The sequence below is a fragment of the Thalassophryne amazonica genome, chromosome 10, assembly GCF_902500255.1.
Source record: "Thalassophryne amazonica chromosome 10, fThaAma1.1, whole genome shotgun sequence".
Taxonomy (NCBI): Eukaryota; Metazoa; Chordata; class Actinopteri; order Batrachoidiformes; family Batrachoididae; genus Thalassophryne; species Thalassophryne amazonica.
The window spans coordinates 11168657-11191108 of record NC_047112.1 but is presented as its reverse complement, the minus strand read 5'-3'; the positions used below and the strand labels follow the sequence as shown (position 1 = coordinate 11191108).

Sequence of the window (22452 nt, the reverse complement as noted above, 5' to 3'; positions counted from 1 at the left end):
GCCTGAACAACCTGCAGCATCATCTTGAAGCAACCATCCAGGCAGACAGCCGGTCCATTCACATGTCTCTATAATAATCAGAAGATGCCAAGATGGACTAAAATAGGAGGTTCCCTGGTCCTCACTTGTTTCCATCACAATCCAAAACCTCATACATCCACCCAGGCATTTTCTAAACCTGCTTATTTCATTTTAAGGTCAGGGAGGGCTGGAGGCCACTCCAGGGGTCATTTTGTCCAAAAGTGTGGGGACACCCTGGACAGGTCACCACTCTATTACATATAGACAATACTTACCATTTCCCAAATAATTAGGTAACTACATCAATTAATGTGAACAGTGCATTCAAAATGAGATTTGTTCACACTCAGTTATGGTAAATGGTAAATGGTAAAAGGACTGCATTTATATATCGCTTTTCCATCTGCATCAGACGCTCAAAGCGCTTTAGGACCTTGCCGAGGGCCCTTAGTGATTTCCCGTTCAGGCTGGAATTTGAACCAAGGTAATGGTGATGATATTATGTTTGAAAGCCTTAAATGTTGTTTTTTTTTTTTTTTTTGGTCACCAGACTGCAGGAAGCCCTGATATTTATGTTTCTCAGATCCAGTCCTGTACAATTAAACATAGCAAGACTGTTTGCTTTTCATTAATGAAGGGGGAAGTAAAGTTAAACTGATTTTGTAGTTAGCTCTGCCTGTGCCCATTAGAGTATGTGTCAAATGGCATCACTTCCACTTTGCTCTGCTACTCTGGAGCTCACGTCACAGCTGCAAAAATGATTCTCTGTGGCTCCAACTGTATTAATCTGTCAAAGATCAGACCTGCGGGATGCTCGTCACATGTCTTACATCTCTGCCCACATCAGAGATGAGCATCATTAACCGGACACATTACTGTCCTTCACCTCAGTTCTAAAATTGACAACACTCTTAGCTTGGACTAGTGCCCTCTAGTGCCCTCTACGTATTCTCATGATGCATTTCATAGGATATAAACAAAACTTTAAGCACAATATTTCATGCATATTCACGTCTTTGTCCAATGCATGTTTCACATTTTACATTCAAAAACACACGATACAGTTATGGTTAATGTTTGGGTTCTAATAATAATAATAATAATAATAATAATAATAATAATGATAATAATAACGACAAAAATCTGCCAGTGTTCTTTTTAAGTGACATCATCACAACATCCCGACTGACGAATATGTCTGATATATGCAAATTTTTGTGCATTGGTTTTCACATGTTTCACTACAAATTTTTAGTGAATAATTTTGCTTCACACTTGTGTTTTTTAGTCTTGTTAAAATGGACATTTGGGTCATGTTCCACCTGGGTGCAATCAGATGTGGATTCTGGAGAGGAGGTGGCCTCGGTCTGGTCCCAAATGAGGTCAGGATGGGTTCACTTGTGGCAAGAATCCAAATTAAAACAACAGACCCAATAAGGGACCACGTTATATATTTGATTTTGCTCTTAAAAGACACCACAGAGTTAACTGACGGTTGGTCTGGAGCACTGAATACATCAGTGGAGTTATTCTCAGGTGAACACAACTCTGCACAGCTGGTGAAAAAAAACACAAAAAATGTAAAGGGAGCAGCTTACAGAGAACAGTGGAAGAGCTTTCAGCAATCTGTAGTACAGCATAATGTTATTAAAAAAAGAAAAACTATTTTGTTAAAATACTGAAGGTGAGCAATTGCTGTGATTTTAGCATCTCCTCAGGCTCCCACAACTGCCACTATGATGCAAACCCCAGAACATAAACACGGCATGTTTGACCAGTGAGGGAACAGTGACCTCACACTGTGATCTTTTTAAAAATGCTGCCATGTGAAAACAAACCAAACCAAAGTAAAACGGTCAAATTGTAGCAGTCTGGCCCCTAGTGTGGACAAAACACTGAAATTGCCCAAAGTCTCCCTGAAGCCACGTTCTCCTGTTCATAGATATATGTTTTGGAAAGTCACAAATTGAAGCCTAGTCCATATCTTGGAGAACCTTAGAGGCTCCTGGTGGTTGTCCATGAAGAACAGGGATATTTGTGCCACACAACTGTTTTAACTTGGCTGGATTTTCAAAATATTTGAAAATTCCTTTTTTCCATTATGAACTTTGACATATTTTGGTAATCCCTTGAATGTCCGGCATGCCGTAACACCGCCAGGAGCTTTTCCGGAAGCGCCAAGGAGGTGTTATACTCTGTGTAGTGCTACAGTTGCTTTTGCACATCACATGGTGCACGTTCAGTGCATAATGTCATCAAACTGTGTGCTAGATGACATTTGTAGGCAACCATGATCTTCACACGCAGATTTTTTTTCTTTTCTTTTTTCACTTTTGATACTCTGTGTGCTTCTTAGCCTGTGTGCTGCTATACAACACTGCTGGAACCTGAATTTCCCTGAAGGAGTCTTCCCAAGGCATCAATAAAGTTCTATCTAATCTAATCTAACCTCATCTAATTTTATAGACTACAAGCTTCCAGGATCCAGATCAACAACAGTGAGAACACGGCTTTAATTTCAGAGCAACAGAATTTTGTGTTGGAGATGTGAGGAATTAATGTGTGATCTTGTGTCTCTCTTTCTCTCTCTGCCTTCCAGATGAGTTTCAGAACTTTGTTCGGAGGCTTCCCACATTCTACGCCCTGAACACGTCTGCCATCCAGTACTTCTGGAAGATGGAGGCGGCCGTTCACCAGCGCTACAAGCAACTGGAGCTCAGCAACCAGCAGCTTCTGAGCAAAGCACGACGCATCATCAACAGAGTCTTCACCCTCAGCAAGAGGTGTCAAACGCAGCCCAAAATTATCATGCTGAGAGAGAGGTGAGAAGCTGATAAGAATTCCCGCTGACCGTTCTGCACCAGCGCATGTGTGTGTGTTAGAGGTGGGCGGATCGATCCTAATATCGATACCAACGCTGGTATTGATATTGAACGATCCTCGTGTAAAAAGATCAATACTCAAGCTTTTTTCTCTCCCGCACGCACTGACTGCTGCGCATGCAGATTCATCAAAGTCTACTCTCTGTAAGAGCAGCGCTGCACTGTGTCGCACAACACAGAGCAGCGCACCCTTGTATTGTGGTTTGTCAGCCCTCTACCTCAGGAGATTTTGTTTTAAGTTGTGTTGAGTGATATTTTTTAATCAAAAATGTTGATTGTGATAATAAAGTATTTTGTTGTCACGTACAATGTTTGGCGAAATTCTATCCTAGCTCTTTTGGATCCTTTGGATCTATGAAGTTTAAATATGAAAGAGTATCGGTATCGGTATCGGCGATGCTGGGCCTGTATTTACTTGGTATCGGATCAATACCAAAATTCCTGGTATTGCCCACCTCTAGTGTGTGTGTGTGTGTTTGTGCCTGTGATCATGTGAAAACTAAGCAGAACACAACATCACGAGTCTGTTTCAACAAGTGTGGTGTGGCACAGTGTGGTCTTATCCTCTACTTGAAGCATTATGCTAATGATGGGAGCCGCTTTGATGTAAAGCCGACGCCTCAGCATCACACATGGTGACTTGGCTACAGTTCGACTTCAGGTCTCCTTCCCAGCCACAGAGCCAACATGCCCTCCTGACAAATTAAAGTGTGCTGTTGAAAGGAGCAGCAGGTTTCAAGGAACTCTGATACAAATAGACATCTATCTATCAGTCGATCGCTGTTATGTTCGTTTTTGTTTCTTCTTAATTTTAGCATATTGCACATGTGCAATGTGCTTTATGCTGCATTCACGTTAGCTGTAAGTGGCAGATGGTAATTGAGATTGTTTTCAATAAGAGGACAATAGGAAATTCCGCCACCTCTGGCTATGAGAGTGGTAACCACAGAATACCACAACACTTCCCATCAAATAGAAAAAGAAAAATAATTCAACATCTAGAAAAAACAAACCAGAAAACAAACCAGAGGTTGTTTTATCTTTAACGATGAGGAGGGAGAGGCAGCAATGAGATAGACTATTTAAGTGAAGAGACAGTCTGTTTTAGCACACCTAGTTGTAAGCCGGTAATGTAACCGCATTGGGACTCAGGACTGAAGGATGGCCCGCAATACTTTCAAATACAGAGCCGGATTGTATTAGGCCCCGCCTTTACCTCATAGCAAATGTCAGCAATTTAATGACAACCCTGATGTCAGGATGAAGTGAAACGATTCTTCAGGGAATGAGAAAAAGGAAAAAAATCTCCATGAGAGTGAGTTTTGTGCAGAGCAGTCAGATAAACATGTTCTTCTCTCTCCAAGTGTCTGCAAACAAAACAGCACTGTGTTGTTCTCCGCTACTGGTAGCAAAGTTAAACAGCATCTCACGGTGCTTTATGTTGCTAAAGTCAATTCACAATAAAAGCATTTTAATGGAAAAGGGCCAGCATCACAAAAAAAGACTTTCACTGTGAAAGTCATAGTGCCAGTGGTCCAACAGACTGTGTATCTTGACAGCATACTGCCAGTAAAAATCCAATTTATGTGCATGTTTGACACTGATTCTGTGCTGCACATCCAAACAGCCAAAACTTGTATGAAATCAGTTTAAAGCTTCATTTGTATGTGGTTTTAAATTTTGTTCAAGTTGCATTTTTGCAAATGCTCGGATTAGATTACGGGTGTGTTTGTTATGTCTGTAACACCTCCTGCTTTGTTGCAGAGGTGGGATGAAGTCACCATCAAGTCACTCTCAAGTCATGAATCAAACAATTGGTGGTCATAATCACCACCAATTGCTTGCAAGCTGACTTGAGACTTGACTTGGGACTTGCAGATTGATGACTTGAGAATGACTGGACAGTGACTTCCTCCCACCTCTGCTTTGTTGTACATGAGCATCAAACATGCATGAATATTGTGTGTTTGTGTATGTACACTCAGCAGTAAAAACTCACCAGCTTTGGTCATTTTTAAAATCCATACCTTGAGTCACAGAATTCTGTGTGGGTTTAGCTGTAGCTTTTGGGCACCAGAAAGCAGTAATGTAACTGTTTCCATGTGTGTGACTTTCCCTGTCATAACAACTGATGTGTACAAGATAACATATGGGGACTGCTACACGGACACACAGATCAGATCTCGTTACTTGCTATATAGAATGTGGACAGTCAATCAGTGAGATCTGATTTGAATCAGATATGTAATAAACTTGACTGCAACATGGACACACAGATCAGATCTGGTTACTTGCTATATAGAATGTGGACAGTCAATCAATGAGATCTGATTTGAATCAGATATGCAATACACTGGACTGCAACATGGACATACAGGTCGGATCTGGTTACTTGCTTTGTATAATGTGGACAGTCAATCAGTGAGATCTGATTTGAATCAGATTTGCAATAAGCTGGCAATCTAAACAAAGTCTTATGCATGTTCTCACTCCACCCTGTAAATGGGTTAGGTAGGATAAGAGACATAGACGCCTCTTCTGCTTCATGCTACCCAATCTGGAGATAAGCATGAGCACCAACTACCCTCAGGGCTAATATAGAACTTCCTTTCTGACTCAGACTGCCCACTGGAGCTTATAGATGTGATATATTAAATTTTAATCAAAGGGGTATCCAAATTAAACAAGTATAATTAGTCTTTTTCGACAGTATGGACAGAGCTGGTGTATTTAAGAGAAATTCACTGTATGCACTGTGAGTTTTAGCTGCAGCAGCAGTCTCAGCTCGCCCACCACCTTCACAGCAAGACATCGCTATGTGTATTTTTATTCATGTCTTCCACACACATGCATCTCCATTATCCTACCAAGAATTCTCAGGCAGCGCGCCTTGTGTAGCAGCTACGTGCTACAAAACACTGTAATCTAGCTGGTACCACTAAATGCAATGATGAAACATTCAGAGAAATAGTGTGTGGGGAGATAAATATTGGACCATCAACTGGCCGGGCACAGAGGCCAGGATGTGTTAATGATGTCGATGCGCAAAAGCCATTTCCCACAGAGTAACTAACTCTAAAAATGAAGGAAGCTGGGACCACACAGGTTTTATTAGAGCAATCACAAAGTGATGAGATGGTGAGGTGACGACAAAAGAAAGAGGTCCATCAGATTTTTTCTTAATCCAAGACGAAGAGTCACTGAGTGTGTTCTTTGAAGTCTACACACACACATACACCTAATTATTCCCATGAAGATCCGATCAAACACTTCATTTTCGCTGCTTTGTGTTGATTTGTTTCCCCGATTGTTGTGGTTTCCTTTGTTTCAATATGTTCATGTGCTTTTTGTGGTATCTTCCTATTGTGAAGCATTTTGTGAAATTCAGTGTGAGCACTGCAACGTTTGATGATGTGATTAAAAATCCGTTCTCACTGCTGACGATGCACTTACTGCTGTGAGGATGTGAACAGCTGCAGTGGCGCATAACGCCGATAAGGATTGCTGTCTGATGTCGCTAATGAGATTCCAAGATACCTCTCTTCATCTCTGACATTCTTTTCATTGAGTGCGATAGAGATGATGAAGGTCTTCATATGCAAACTTAACATTATCTATTAGAGCCCAAAAGGAATTTTCTCGGTTTTATCATACTATCAGATATTCTTCTTTGAGGGTAAATTCTTTTAGTATAATGCACATGTGTTGCACATCAGCATGTTCAGAACCATCTCAGCTTTCTAAGTGTGACATATATATTTGTCTACAACATTGTCTGAAGATGTGATCTATTAATAGAGGCATGATGAAATGTTGGCCAGGATGCTGGAATCATTAAGGATAATCATTAGGATTAAGGGTGTGATTTCATCCAGTCATGGCTCAATTACATTAATAAAAAAAATAATGTATTTTTGAAGCATTTAACCTTTTTTGACAATATGGTGAAAAAAGGGGGACATGCAATGTGTGCATCGCAGCTCATACTACCCACCAGTTTAAAGGTATCACATTACTTTAGTAGACAAGAATGAAGAAAAATCCTGTGGCCACAGAGCTGTGAATGGCAGCAGCTGAAAACAGTGTCTCTGCGCCGCTCTGAGGTGAAGAAAAAAAATCTGTCATGAAAATTCCACATTAAATAATCCAGGGGTCCTTCTCTGTCTGTATCTGATGATATATTCAGAAATGTACAGTTTATTTTACAGTTGAAAGGCTTCATGTTTCCAAAAAGCTCAGAGTTTGAAAAAATAACAGACAGTGTGATCAGCGAGGGAGGTTGGATGGGCAGGGAGAGAGAGAGAGAGAGAGAGAGAGAGAGAGAGAGAGAGAGAGAGAGAGCAGAGGAGAAGGGGCACAGCATCAGTGAAAGAGGAAAGTGGAAGACTGATTCACAAAGTTTTTTATTTAAAAGAGCAGGTTTTACAAATCAGTCCAGGTTCAGCTCTTATTCAAAGAAGACAATTAGGTGTCATATTGTTGAAAAAGAAATGGCATACAATCCCATTCAAAAATGTTGAAAAACAAACAAACAAAAAAACTAAACTGTCAGGATGACAGAAAAACTGCCTGCTTAACTGGATTACTGTGTGTAATTTTTAAAAGAGTAAATGCTATGTCCATTAAATATTATTGTGTCTTTAACATTTTCAACATTATTTAATTTATTAACTTAGACTTTGACAGAAACATGCAAAAAAGAACTTTGAGCTTACAAATATTACAACATAAGTATAACTTTTTTGTTTATTATTCTTGCTTTCAATCAATCTAAAACCACTCAAAATGAGTTAAAATAGGGCTTGCCAATGATGTTTTAGTGGCATAAAACCCCTATAACTTCGGGGAGCCATGGGGCTCAAAGCTCCCCGAAGCTATGAGCCACGATCACATAATTTACCCTGTACTAAAATGGTCCTAGCTAGAACCCTGTATTACATTACTTTTAATTTCAATTTCCAAATTAATTTAATTTGATTTTCATTTATATAGCACCATATCATAACAAAGCTGTCTCTAGGCACTTCACCCAAGTAAGGTCTAACCTTACTAACCCCAAGAGCAAGCACACAGGTGACAGTGGTAAGGAAAAACTCCTCTGATAATAGGAGGAAGAAACCTCAAGCAGACCAGACTCAACGGGGTGACCCTCTGCTTGGGCCATGCTCGCGACACAATTGACAAAACAACATACTAAATGAAAATCCTGGAAATTTTGCCAGTGCACAGCCAAAGACTTTGGAAAATTCATTTGTAGCACGATTTGAAGAATTTTAAAAATGCATTTCTTATCTTCAGATTTACAATGTTCCAGTAAAATATGTGTCTATTATGGCAGCTGATATTCTGCTGACCATTTTGATATGCAACACATGTACCTTCAAAGTAATTTTACCTTCCCTTCATGTATTGAACGGATGGTAAAATTGAACACATTCCCTTTGGGCTCTAAGGGTTAATGAGGTGATTTTCTTTATTTTTCAGCGTTGCATAGATCCTCAGCACTGGCACATATCAGTTTCAACTCAGTGGAGGAAAGTGACTTTACAGAGCTGAGCCTAAGGGTGTTTGACATAAAAGGAGTGACTCAATCCAAAATCTAAAAATTAAAATGTAACATGTAGACAGCATCAAGTCAGGTCAAAGAGCATACACTGGATACATTTTCAGCATGGAAAAAAAGGTTGTCGCATACTCACATTGTAGCAAGTTGATAACTTACCAGATGTTTGCACAAAGTTCTTCACAGTTTAAAAACAGTTGGGCATGGGCTGACAATGGTTTTAAAATAAAGAGTTTGATTGTAAAACTGGAACTGCAAAATGCAATTCATTCAGACTCAAGTGAAATAAGTTTGTAAAAAATATTTCACAAAATTAAGGTCATTTGAATGGACATTTAGAGTTGGGGTGAAATTGAGAAGTTAGAATACCTTAAATGATGCTAACTAATAACACCAAAGCCTTTTGATTCAGTTTCTCAGTTTATATATATATATATATATATATATATATATATAATTGTTTTTAAATTGAGCAGTGCACTGTTTCTTTGAATGAACTACCCTGGATCCTTGATGCCAAAAACCCAAACAGACAACCACTTCTTGAAAGTTGCCGTATACCTGCTCCAGCCAGGTGATACGGGAGCATCCCATTGGCCTAGTTCAGTTGCTGGAGTCGTCAACACTGAGGCACTTGTGAGTTGAATAAAAGTGCCACTTGGCCAAAATGTTGTACCTCATATCATCTGAGTCTCATTTCACACAAAGCCATTCCAACAGTCCTCTGTGTTAGTTCAACGAGACACAGGACCAAAAGTTTTGCTTTCAAAGTAGTATTGTATTTGTATAGTGCTACACTATCTAGCAGATGCTCAAAGTACTTTATAATGAAGCCTCACATTTACTTCTCCAGCCAAGATCGGTACCCAGTTTTACTGCTTGGTTGACTGAGATAATGAAGATTAAGTGTCTTGACCAATGACACAAGCATGGGCGAGATTTGAATACAGGTCTACATAGTCTCAGGTATCTCTACTACTATTTAGTGTCTCACACCCTACACTAAGTCAGAAAGGACTCAGACATTTAAAGACAGACCTTCATTCTCCTGCAAGGGTATCAGCGAAACCATACTACTCTGTCCAGTGACCTCTTGACTCCATAAGCTCGTTGTTACAGTTCAACGAATCAGGGACATGGAGATAAGTGAATCTCTCCACAAGTTCAACACTTTGGCCACATACAGGTACACTTCTGATGGCTGAATCCAGGTTGTCAGTGGAAGCCTGGATCTTATTCTTCGTCCAGGACAATAGCAAATCCAGATACTCTGATTCCTCACTCAGCTTCTCAAATGTTTTGATCAGGATATTCATTGATTCTGCAACAATCACAGCATTGTCCATGCAGTCAGGGTAAGTAAGCCTTTCCTTCCTGACAAAAGTGTCTAAACCACTGGACCCCACAACCTGACCCAACACCCGTTACCCAACACCTGATCCATGCAAGCACTGAACAGTGTAGGAGCTAAAACACATCCAGCACAAATGCAAGAAGTCAGACACTCATTCAACATGGACAAAAGGGTTAGGGAAGGGAAGGGCTACTGCCACAGTACTTTGTCAAGAACGTAACCTTTTGTCTATTGCCACGGCACCAATCAGATGCCGCCATTCATTCTACGCCAATGAGTGACTCTGTTACATAAATCTTTCTGCCCGTTCAGTCTACTATTGACTTCTTACCCATGTAAAGTTTGAGAATAGGGTGAATAGGTTGAGATGGAGAATATTTTTTAACATTCATTCATAAATCCATTTTCTCATTTGACACACTGTGGCACACGCTACTTATTGACAGTACTGTGGCAGTGGAGTAACCGGATATGGATTGGATATAGTCCACACCATGTAATGTAATGTGGAATATGGTTGGCTCTGTGTCAATAGAAAAATGGAGCTCCTCCTGACACAGTACTGTTGCAGTACCCACTTCCAAGAAGAAATCAAGAATGCCTTTTTTTATTTTCAGATATTTACAACATAAAATGGAGGTTTCTATTTCTGCAAGACTGCAGTATTTTTCCTGCTGTGGTGCATTGTAAAAATGGTTGAAAATATTTTGCAACTTTTAATTATTTTTTGTTGATGGATGTGGATGCAGGTGCAATTTCTGGCCTAATCTGCCATTGGTAGTGTTTACAAACTAAATATCATTGTGCCAGCATGTTTTCCATTGTGCAGTCTGATAAAATACCATTAACAATGTATTATTTAAATTTTAGTAAAATATTTATTGATCCAGGACCTGATTGGTAAATGGTTATATATTAGTTTGGGGTGCAGATTTGTAGGTCAAACAATATATTTATTTATTTATTTTTTTATTGAAAAGAGAAAAAAGGGAACAAACAAATGGGAACTCAGTAAATTTTGAGCCACAAGTCCCCAAGATTTTTTCCAAAAATCTTGACATGCACAAACAAATATTTGAAAACTCATTTTTTGAAACATTTCCTTTCCCACGATATTAATCATTATCACTGTGTATTTCTTGTCCACTTAAGAATATAATAATGATTGTGCATGTTGAATTACATAGTGAGAACACCTTCTCACCTCCTCCTGCTGGTTGATGAGGGTCATAAATCCCACAATCCCTATAACTCACAGCACCTCAGGAAGTCCTCATTAAGGTCAACTACAGTACTTTATTAGCTCAGCCAGAAAAAAAACCTTGTTGAGGTCAAAAATGTCTCTTTTCAAAGAGTGTTGTGGCAGAGGAAAAAAAAAAGTGTCCTAGCACTGCATCTAAAACAAACATGCATGTATATATTCAAAGAAAGAAAGAATAAAAATGTCAGACAATCAGAGTGGTGACCCACACATTGTCCACACACTTAATGCTGGCCTGTATGATTATCATTTAAAGATATAGTAGGAATGGTATAGCGAGACTAATAAGACATACATAGTCTCACCCTGATGGTTGGAGATGTGTAGGAAATGTGTTTTGGTGTCATATCATTCAATTCTAAAAATAATTTTTACTTCTTTAACAGTAGTGGTCAGATGGACTGCAAGACTGTATTACTGAGGAGCCTTCAAACAAAATACATTTTATCAGTATTTATCAAGGCAACATTCAAATGCCAGTGTCTCATGTATCAACAAATAAAATGCAAGAAACACAATGACCAAACCTCAATACACAACTGAAACACAACCACTGGGCTATGATTTAAAACTGCCACATGACTTCATACTGCAGAAAAACTGAAAATCATATGTCTGTTTCTACGTTATTTATATGTCTGTTTCTACGTTATCTACGTATTTTAATAAAACCATTCAAAAGTCTTTTCCAGTGTCGATTCCAAGACATTTGTTTCACTGCAGAATATTCAAAAAAGAACAAAGCGAGTCACAGAACCACCAATTTCAAGTATTTTATATTTTTTTTATTTATTTATTTTCTTTTAATCACTGAATAAGTTGCTTACCAACTGAACATTTGCAACTTCTATACTCCATTAATCTGTAGTTACTCATTTTATTGTTTGTGAAATTCATATCATTTGTACAAGACTAAACATATTGTTTGGGCTTAAATATGCATATTCACTGAAATCATCATAGAAAGTGACAGTGGGGGGGGGGGTGTGTGCAATAATTACATATTAAAAAAAAATAATATGACAGCAAACCCTTAAACATGATGCTATGAACTTTTGTGGTTTGTTGTTTATCAAATTAATAATGCCTTATATTAATATTTAGAGTAGAATGAAATGTTAACTTATAAAAAATATGGATGCACATCTTTCTTTGAGGGAAAGTTGGAAAAATCATGACATATATCTGAAAAAAAAAAGACCAGAGTGCTCTTTTCCATTAGCACGTTTGTTTAAAGATGTCTTTGAACCCAACCATTTCAGATATTAAAGATGATGACATCCAACTATTCTGCAATGTGAATCGTAGAATATATCCTCAACATTTTGTTTTCGAAAAATTCAGCCTGTAGAGGAAAATCGAGCTTGAAATAGCTGCAAAGAGAATAGTTTAATGAAAAGGGAAAGAACAATCATCGTGTTGTAAACTGGAATACAATGTATTCCTCTGTTCTGGTGCATCTTTCCATATTGCCTTGTGAGTAATGACCTACTTCAGATATTTTTTTTTTCTTTTCTTTTTATAAAGGGAATATTCATGTATCCACAGCCATTATTCATGTACTGAGGCATCATGGTCTTTGGCAGATGAAGAAAAAGCAAACAAAAAAACATCATATGTTTGTCACTTACTGCTGCAAATGGAGTTTCTATTGGAACTTTTCTAGTAGAGTGTTCAAAAAAAAAAAAATCTTTCTCTTTTTTAGATTCTGAACTGTCAGAATATCAGTGATGGAGACTCACAAAACAACTGATATGCTGTTTTTTGTGGTTCACCAAGTAAATACAAGCAGCTTTTAATGGAAAAATGTAGTGCCTGGAGAGGAGCTGTCTGCAGCAAAGTTTTGCTCGTGAGTGAAAATTGAATCAGTGGCTTTTGGAGAGAGTTGGTGGGTTGTGTTGAACTGTGTGAAATGAGCTGACAGACAGTGAACAGATTGCAGAGTGAACAGCCAGCTTGTCTTTGGCCCGACTGCTCGCTGCGGCTCAGCGACACTTTACATGTTCCTCCTCTTGGTCCACTTCATTGTGGCGGGACGGCATCGTCACTCTGTGCACACTGTGAAGGTGAGCGTTGCACAGCTGAATCTAAGGCAAACTGAAAGAATTGGACAGCATTTAGGCTGCTAAAATTGTTTTTGACTGTCTATTTATCTCTTGAAGCCGGATTTTAAATTTAAACCACAAAAACACACAGAGTGTAAACGTCTGCCAAAGCCAAATCATTCTGGAATTTTGCTTTGGGAGCTGTGTTTCTTCTTGGAGAGCAACTTTACAAACATAACCCCTGTGTGTAGGTATAATCCTGACCCAGATCTGTGTGAAATTTCAAAACAAGAGCAATGGGAGATTTCTGACATCTGCATAGGGTTGATGAGGACTCCATATCGTCCTTTTCTTATTTGTTAAATGTGTACCTCACAGCTGACGCCTGGCAAGTCCATTAGAAAGTTTTGTGAGTGCACAAAACTTTGATTAGACATAAGAAGCACATTTGTGCAAATGTGCACATTTTGTCTTCTACTTGTTTGCTACTTCAGTGATACTTATGCGCTCATATCCTCTGGTTGTCAGATTTTCAATTTATTTCAATTTATTTTCATGTATATGGTAGCCAAATCACAACAAAGTTGCCTCAAGGCACTTCACAGAATGCTTAGGTCTAGGCTTTTGATTAGCCAACGCTCTGGCATGGGGTGTGAATTCAGCACCAGGGGAGAGAGGACGGTTCCTAACACAGCAACATGCAGCACAGTTGTTCATTTAACCAAGGTCAGACTGAAAAAAAAAGACAAGACAGCGCGGCTATGTGTGCTTTTATCTCAACATCAGAGCGCACCTGGCTGAGAATGCGCCGCAGAAAAAGGTTGTTTGCTGTCCTCACTACTGCTGCTGCTGCAGTGAACACCGCCACACTGGAGAGGACACTGTCAGCACATGAATGTAGTGAGGAAGTAGGATGTCATGATCCCGGATCGAGCTGTATTCTAGCTACATTTGCATTCAGACCTCTGTGAATCCCGCTCAAATCCCGCTGCCCCCAGAGAGCATATATGTTTTAAAACTGGGAAAATCATTCTGCTGAATGCGGCTTTTTGTACTGCCATTGAAATGTGACATCATCCCTTCATCAGAGCCCCAAGTCCACTGGAGACTGATGGATTAAATGATATTTGCCACCAGACAAGTTATTTCAGTCCGTTACTAATCGGTTTGCTCAATCCGTCATTGTGTGACAACATCTTCACGTCTGCAGATATATCAAGGTAATTAACTTTTGGAGAAAAGGAAACAAAGGTCAAGTTAAAGTCAACAAAAATATTTTCTGCTCTATCTCTACAACCGATAGGGCTCAAAAGCAAAATATTTGTGATTGATTGGTATAAGTCGTGTTATGATGAAAATCGTATTATGAAGGTGGACTTGAATGAAATATTCTAATTCTAAATCCATGTGCATGCATCTGAAAGTGGTAAATCTGTGCAACCTGCCTCAAGAGTTTTTCTTCTTCATCACATGGCCGTGATTCCTTCGTATTGGTGAGTTGCTGATACATACAGTGTCTTTCCTAGAATAAAAACTAAAGTAGCTTTTGTTGAAGTTTTTATAAATTATGATCAAGTGTACCTTTGTGCTGTGTGAACTTGCATGCGTTCACCATTTGTCATGGAATGTGACTCATCAGACATTCGCTCGCACTTCGCCTGAGTAAAAATAGGAAACACTTGTCCAAGTAAGTTCACAGGTTATTTCTTTAACACTGCAACATGTTTAAGTTGGAGAAAGAATCTTGTTTTGGTTGTTGTTTTTACTTTGAATCTTGTGTTTGTTTGATCTAATATTCATCATTAAAGTTGAAATTCCCAGAGCCATGAGTACTGTGCAGCTATTATTTACTCAAACAACAGCTTGGGCATTTGTGAGCTTTTTCATGAAAATGTGCTTGTGAATTTAGTTTGTTAATTAATTTGCACAAGCAAATTTTGTTGTGCTGGTTTACCCTGCAGTGGAAATAAAAGTGATTCTGTTCTGTGACTCTGTTAATCCACACGCTGCTCTGTTCCCTGAACTGATTCCACAGCTGCAGACTGAGTGACATTTTGATTTACAGCATTATTCTTTTGTCATGTGGGCCATCTGCTGCTGTTTCGCCAACAACCAGAATTTTGATTTACAATTAGTGCTGGTTTTGGAATAAATAAATCACAAGTGTTGCATAAAATGACAAGATAAAAAATGATTTCCTCCACCAACATTTTCACCTATTTTTCCCCCTTTACTGCTTTGTTTACTGGAAAAAGTGAAATTGTGGAGATAAAGTGTTTTCACCACACTTGGTGAGAGGGTCTAACCTCGAATATCATTCACGAATAGAATATATATATAATTACTGTTATTAGAGCAGAAACCTTCACTTGTCAAAAAAGTGGTCTCGAAAATTTTTGGGTGGATCCAGTTAAAGAGGTGGAGACAAAGAAATCTTGTCAAAATTTTCAATAAGAATGTGAACGAGAATTAATGTAAAACATGTGTTGGGTAAAACCTGAGTGAGCCCCCCCCAAAAAAAAATCTTATTTTCCGGCGGAAAAGTCGCAACAGAGTATAACGTTGCCACTTATTGTAAATAAGATTTTTTTTTTTCTTAATAACTTACCTGGTTAAATAAAGGTTAAATAAAAAAAGATAATAATAAGTCACACCTTTTTTCTGGATTAACAGGTCATTAACGTGGGATTTTTGTGTGTTGCTGTAGTGTAACTCTTGGCATTTATTTGTTTATTATTGGAGTTTATTGGCTTTGATTCATATGAAAGTTGTTTATAAATTGTTACTGTAATTATTATTCTAAATAAAAAAAATGCATGATGTTTTGGTATATAAGTCATACCTGAGTACAAGTCACAGGGCCTCCCAAAATAGTAGAAACAAAACAAAAACACAAGTTATACTCCAGAAAATATGGTTAATGTTCTATAGATTTTGTCAGTCTGAACTACAAGAGCTCTTGGCAAAATTTGAATTGTCCACCCGGTGGAGATATACAATTCCACAAACAAGTGCTTCCAGAAATGGCGGTCACATTCAGTAGTAAAATAAAAAAAATAAATAAATAAATTAAAAAAATATTCTCAAATGGAACAATTTTAGCAAAGAATAGGTGTTTTACTAATGAACCAATTCTCATGAAAATCTGTTGAAAGGCTTGAGTCCAACCTGGAAAGAAAACATTTAATTCTGAAAGAAAATATTTCAAGAAGGGGTGTGTGTGTGTGTGTATATATATATATATATATAAACACTGATAGAAGTGTGTAATGTGAGTGCCGTTCTGGTTTTCACTCACAGATGGATCTCCTAAACAACCATAAGTGAATATTGTTTATCCATTAAAGATTGCATTTAAATTGGCTTTAATTTAAATTGGAGTCTTATTAGTTTTTAACAATATGTTCTTTCTCTGTATCATCTCCTGGCTTTGTATGTTAAGAATCCTCAAATGCCAACAATGCTGTGACTACTTGTCTAACTTCCCTGTTACAAGCAAAATTACAACATGGAAATGGCTCATCTTGGCCTACTGACACGTACGTCACGGAAGTCCAAATCTGGGCTTTTTGCTTGCTTTGTGTGACACACATAACATGGGCTGCAAGGGAGGGATAATCATTGAATTTTTCCTTCTTCCAGTCCCTACCTCTAGATGCTTAGAAGGTCCTTTGCCACTCAAAGTGACAGGCCCCATGTCCAAAAAGTGTTATTTACATCTGCCCAAGAACTTAATAAAAAATATTAGCATTTATTTATCTGTCTTTCTGACTGTTAGCAGGATTACTTCAAAAATACTACACTGATTTTGATGAAATGTTTCCCACAGATAGATTTTAGGCCACAGAAGACTCCATTAAATTTTGGAAGTGATCCAGATTCTGGCTCAATATTTCAATTTATATGAATGAATGAATGATTTATTCAGCACGCACGAACAAAATCTCTCATTTACAAAACAAGTCAAGAGAAAACAAAAATTAAAACATACAGAACAAAACTCAAACGATTTACCAGTTTAGTGCAGCTGAAAGGGTGTGGGCAGAAGCAAAAGCTTATAAACAAACAAACAAACAAAAAATAGCCACACAGGCAATTTACTTCATTCCGCAAACTATAACAAGTTAATATATTATTTTTATACAGTCTTTTAAAACAAGCCAATGTAATAGATACTTTAATACAATCTAAACAGTCATTCCACACTCTAACACCCTTTACAGAAATGCAATGACTTTTAGCAGTAGTTCGACTCTTTATTCTATCAAACACCAAAGATCCATGTAAATTATAACTGGACTCTTTCATTTTAAACAGCTCCTGGACATGTTGAGGTAAGAGTCCATTTTTAACTTTACACATTATCTGTATTGTAAAATAATCAACCAAGTCATAAAATTTCAAAAACTGAAGACGAACAAACAGTGAATTTGTTGGTTCACGATATGTTTTTTTTTTACTTATCACTCTTATAGCTTTTTTTTGTAACAGAACTATTGGATTAGTATTTGTTTTATATGTATTTCCCCAAACTTCAATGCAGTAAGTCATATAAGGGACAAGTAATGAGTGATAACAATGAAACCAACAGATGTTGGGGGTGAAACTATTGTACTTTGTACAAGATACCAATAACTTTTGATATTTTGGACTCAATATGTTTTATATGAGTTTTCAAACTAAGCTTGTCATCAACAAAACTCCAAGAAATTTAGTTTGAGATACAGTTTCAATTTCAATACCATTCAACAATAATTTACTGCTTACATTTCTAGGCTTATTTCCAAATATAATGCACTTAGTTTTACCGAAATGAAGTGACATTTTATTAGAGCCAAACCAGTATTTAAATTTTTGCAGTTCCCTCTCCACCAAGTGCAAGAGCTGTCTCAAATTCTCTCCACTACCAATCACAGTTGTATCATCAGCACACAAAATACAACTCAAAGACTTAGAAACCAAACCTATATCATTAATATACAGCAAAAACAATAATGGCCCGAGAACTGACCCCTGGGGAACTGCACATGTAATCCTCAAAAATTCTGATTTTATCCCACCAAGGTGAACACACTGATATCTGTTACGTAAATAACTAACTAGCCAGTTAAAGGCCAGTCCTCTAATACCATACATCTGTAATTTTTCCAATAATACGGTATGATCAATAGTATCAAGTGCTTTCTGTAAGTCAAAAAAAAAAAAAAACAACAGTGTATTGCTTCTTCTCTATTGCATTTGTAACTTGTTCCACAAAGTCTATGAAAGCCAAAGAAGTTGTTCGATTTTTTTCTGAAACCATACTGCTGTTCATTAAGTATATGATGTTTTTCTATAAAATCATTCAACCTCTTTACAAATATTTTTTTTTCCAGAATTTTAGAAAACTGTGGTAACAAAGAGACTGGCCTATAATTTGAAAAAGAAACATGTTTATCACCAGATTTAAACAATAGTATCACCTTAGCAATTTTCATTCTGGAGGGAAATTTCCCAGTCATGAGTGACAGGTTACAAATATATGTTAAGGGTTTGATAATACAGTCAATAATGTTCTTAATCAAAACCATATCAAAGCTATCAATGTCAGTGGATTTTTTTTCCCTTAATTTTATGAAGTATGTTAAAAAATTATTTTTCATCCGTTTCTCTAATAAACACTGAATCCTGAATTTTATTAATTGATTTACAGTTGTTCATAGAACACTTTGCCGTAGTTACAGTTGAGTTTGATAAATTTTTTACCAACATTAACAAAATAATCATTAAAATAATCAGCAATAATTTATGTCTTATATTTCCTATCGGCTTCATTAGTTCTAAATTTTAAGAACTGCTTATACAATAAATTTTTCTTTTTACATGCATTCAGGAGTCCCTTTGTTATCCAAGGTTTATCAGTCCTTTGTGTATCTCTGGTTTTAGGCACCCACGGACAATGTTTATCATACAGATTAGATACAATAGAAATAAATTATTCATCTGATTCATCAACATCATCACAATAAATTTCACACCAATTCTGCTGCAATAAATCCCTTCTGAGGTTCTCAATATTAACATTAGTTAATACTGAGAACCTTAATATAATATATATAATATAATATAATATAAGCTTTGAAGGATTATGTTAAAAAAAAACAAAAAAACTTCATGGATTCTCACCAAATTTGCACCAAACATAGATATTACAGCATGGAAGAATTCACTGAATTTTGGAGGTCTCGGATTGCTCGTCTTTATTTGTTTGTTTGTTTTTCTCACATTGAAGTACCAAAAAAGAATGTTCCTTCTGCAATGTCTCTGGGACAACAAAAACTTATTTAAACACTGACGTATAATTGTATCCTCAGCAGGAGCCAAGTGTCTGTACAATCTGCTATCGCAGATGAGTGTTTTGGGGTTTTTTGTCTCTTTTGTGAGTTGACTGTTAACAGAGGCCGCTGAAGCTTTACCCTTCAGGTGTTGCACTTGTGATCGGTTGGCTGAAACGATGCTGCAGTGATTTCACAAACTTTTCTGAAAAGTTTGTGAATTGTCAGTTTAAAACACCTGGAGCAGCTGAACAAAAAAAAAAAAAAAAAAAAATAGAGTAGTGTAAAAAATGTGGGTGCAGTGCTTATTTCTGGAGGGGGCTGCATATGCACCATTTTCATTGACAACAAATGTAATAAAGATACTACTGCTTTAAAAAGCACTACATTTACACAGGGCCTTCGAGAAACAGGTCATCTGCAAACAACTTTGGTTATAATGTGTTACTTCAGTGTCTACTGACTTTTTCTGGCTCTGAACTTTAAAATCAGTTTTGGTTTTTCAGACTCCTGGTAACTTGGATGTGCATGTTGAAAAGGTGCTTAGTATGACTTCTTAAAATGGGTGTTTGCAGAAAAAGTCAGAAAATGGAATTGATTTTAAACATTTGAAATTTAAATGATGTGAGTGGCATCAGGGCAGCACGGTGGCTTTGTGGTTAACATGGTTATCTCATAGCAAGAAGGTCATGGGTTTGATTCCCACCTGTGGCCTTTCAGTGTGGAGTTTGTGCATTCTCACCCGGCTTCCTCCCACATCCAAAGACACGCAGGTTTGCTGGATTGGACACTTTAAATTGTCTGTAGGTGTGCTTGTGGGTGTGAACATGTTTGTTTGTCTATAAGTGGCCCTGCGACAGACTGGCGTCCTGTCCAGGGTGTACCCACCTCACGCCCTATGACTGCTGGGATAGGCTCCAGCCCCAGCTATCCTTCATTGGACTAAGCAGTTGAAGATGAGTGAGTGAGTGAGTGAGTGAGTGAGTGAGTGGCAGCCTTGGGCTCGATTTCGTCTTTCACGATGAACATGCATGTGATTGGTCGCATGATCACTTGAAAGCAGCTGAAAAGTCACACAGAAATGCGCATATCACGTCAGACCCAAATGAGTTTGGTTTGTGATCCTTGGTGTAGATATGCAGTTGAAAGTGCTTTCTGAGTGATTCATCAAAATATTGTGGTTCATTTGTGACTCAAATCTTGTTTATTGTCTTTTGCAGGCCCTTCAGTTACTGGCTGAATTACATCCTCTCCATCATGTACTGCAGCGAGAACAACCGCATCGGCTCGTATCTGGAGGAGACCAAAAGCTGCTCCTGTCCCTATGAGCATCCTCCCTGCCAGGGTGTGATCCCCTGCACGGTGGGTGAGGGCACCGCCTGTGCATCCTGCTCCTATGAGAACCGCTCCCGCTGTGCCACCTGCAACCAGGGGTACATGCTGAGTCAAGGCGTGTGTCGCCACGAAGTGCCCGACTCCACTGACCACTACATCGGCTTTGAGACGGACCTGCAGGACATGGAGCTACGCTACCTTCTGCAGAAACGTGACAACCGCATCAGCATTCATGGAATTTTTGTCAGCAATGATGTCAGGCTGAATAACTGGTTCGACCCGTCTTGGAGGAAGAGAATGCTACTGACGCTGAAGAGTAATAAATACAAGTCCAACCACGTGCACATGCTCCTGGGTATGTCTCTACAGATCTGCCTTACCAAGAACACCACTTTGGACCCCATGCTGTCTGTGTACATTAATCCATTTGGGGGTAGTCACTCTGAGAGCTGGATCATGCCAACTGACCAGAACAGCTACCCGGACTGGGAGAGGACTAAGTTAGACCTTCCCTTTGACTGTTACAACTGGACATTGACTTTGGGCAACAAGTGGAAAACATTTTTTGAGACAGTCCACTTTTACCTACGGAGTCGAGTTAAAGGGCCCTCGAGTACTGGCAATGGAACAGTATATTATGAACCTTTAGAGTTTCTGGAACCGGGGCGAAATCTTGGTTACATGAAGATCAACAGTATTGAAGTGTACGGCTACAGTATGCACTTTGACCCTGAAGCGATCCAGGACTTGATTTTGCAGCTGGACTACCCATACACTCAGGGATCACAGGACTCGGCTCTGCTGCAGCTGCTGGAGATCCGGGATCGGGTCAATAGGCTCTCCCCTCCCGGATCTCAGCCTCTGGACCTCTTCTCCTGTCTGTTGAGGCACCGGCTTAAACTGTCCACCACAGATGTTGCCAGGATCCAGGCGGCACTGCAAACGTTCAGTGCCAAACAGCCCAACTCAATGGAATACGAAACAACCAAATTATGTAGCTAATCAGCAGGCACGTGGCCACGTGCACAGATGGCAGCGCAGTTATCACACAGGCCTGGAAATGGTCACGAGAAAATCTTGAGCAGTGCTGGGGACATCTGGGGGACATTTGTTGTAAAAGATCTCGAGTGCATTGTCATGTCAGCTTTTGTAAAAATTTGTACATTGTAGAACTAAGGCGGATTTCACCAAACTTGCCTCATAGTTGTTATTTTCATGAAAAAGTATACATTTCTCTGCCATTACTGATAAGATGCAAATGTGCTGACATTTGTAGATTACACAAATTTGATTCACTCACATGTGCAAAGAAAAGCTTTTTGCTGATGCAGTATAATGCGAGCTGTGTAATCATTTCCCAAACATGTCAACACCAGCATGTTTTTTTTTGGGGGGGGGGGGGGGGGGGGGGTTGGTGTTGTTCTTCATCACATTTATTTTCTGGGCACAAAATAAATCTAATTGTTTTAGAGTCACAGCCCTCATTCTTAACCTTGGAACATAATGTTCTTTTCCACTTTCCTTTCTGCTGTGAAATCAGTTTTATTCTATTAAACTTTTTGTTCTAAATAAAATAACAATAATAATAATAATATCAGAAAAATCTAATAGATCCTGTACTATTCCAGATTTGCTGAAGAAAAAATGATACTATGATCACAATATATGTTACAAGTG

The 22452-nt window shown here is 38.4% G+C and overlaps 1 protein-coding gene across 1 annotated transcript in view; it reads left to right on the top strand.

The window, feature by feature from the left end:
* Positions 1-22061, top strand: part of brinp3a.1 (bone morphogenetic protein/retinoic acid inducible neural-specific 3a, tandem duplicate 1) — a 176705-nt gene extending 154644 nt beyond the window's left edge. Inside the window, exons 7-8 of the mRNA XM_034179431.1 lie at positions 2621-2843; positions 20661-22061. Coding sequence (XP_034035322.1) covers positions 2621-2843; positions 20661-21777 — 1340 coding nt within the window. The 3' untranslated portion in view covers positions 21778-22061. The remainder of the gene's footprint in view (positions 1-2620; positions 2844-20660) is intronic.
* The last annotated feature ends 391 nt before the right edge of the window (positions 22062-22452 follow it).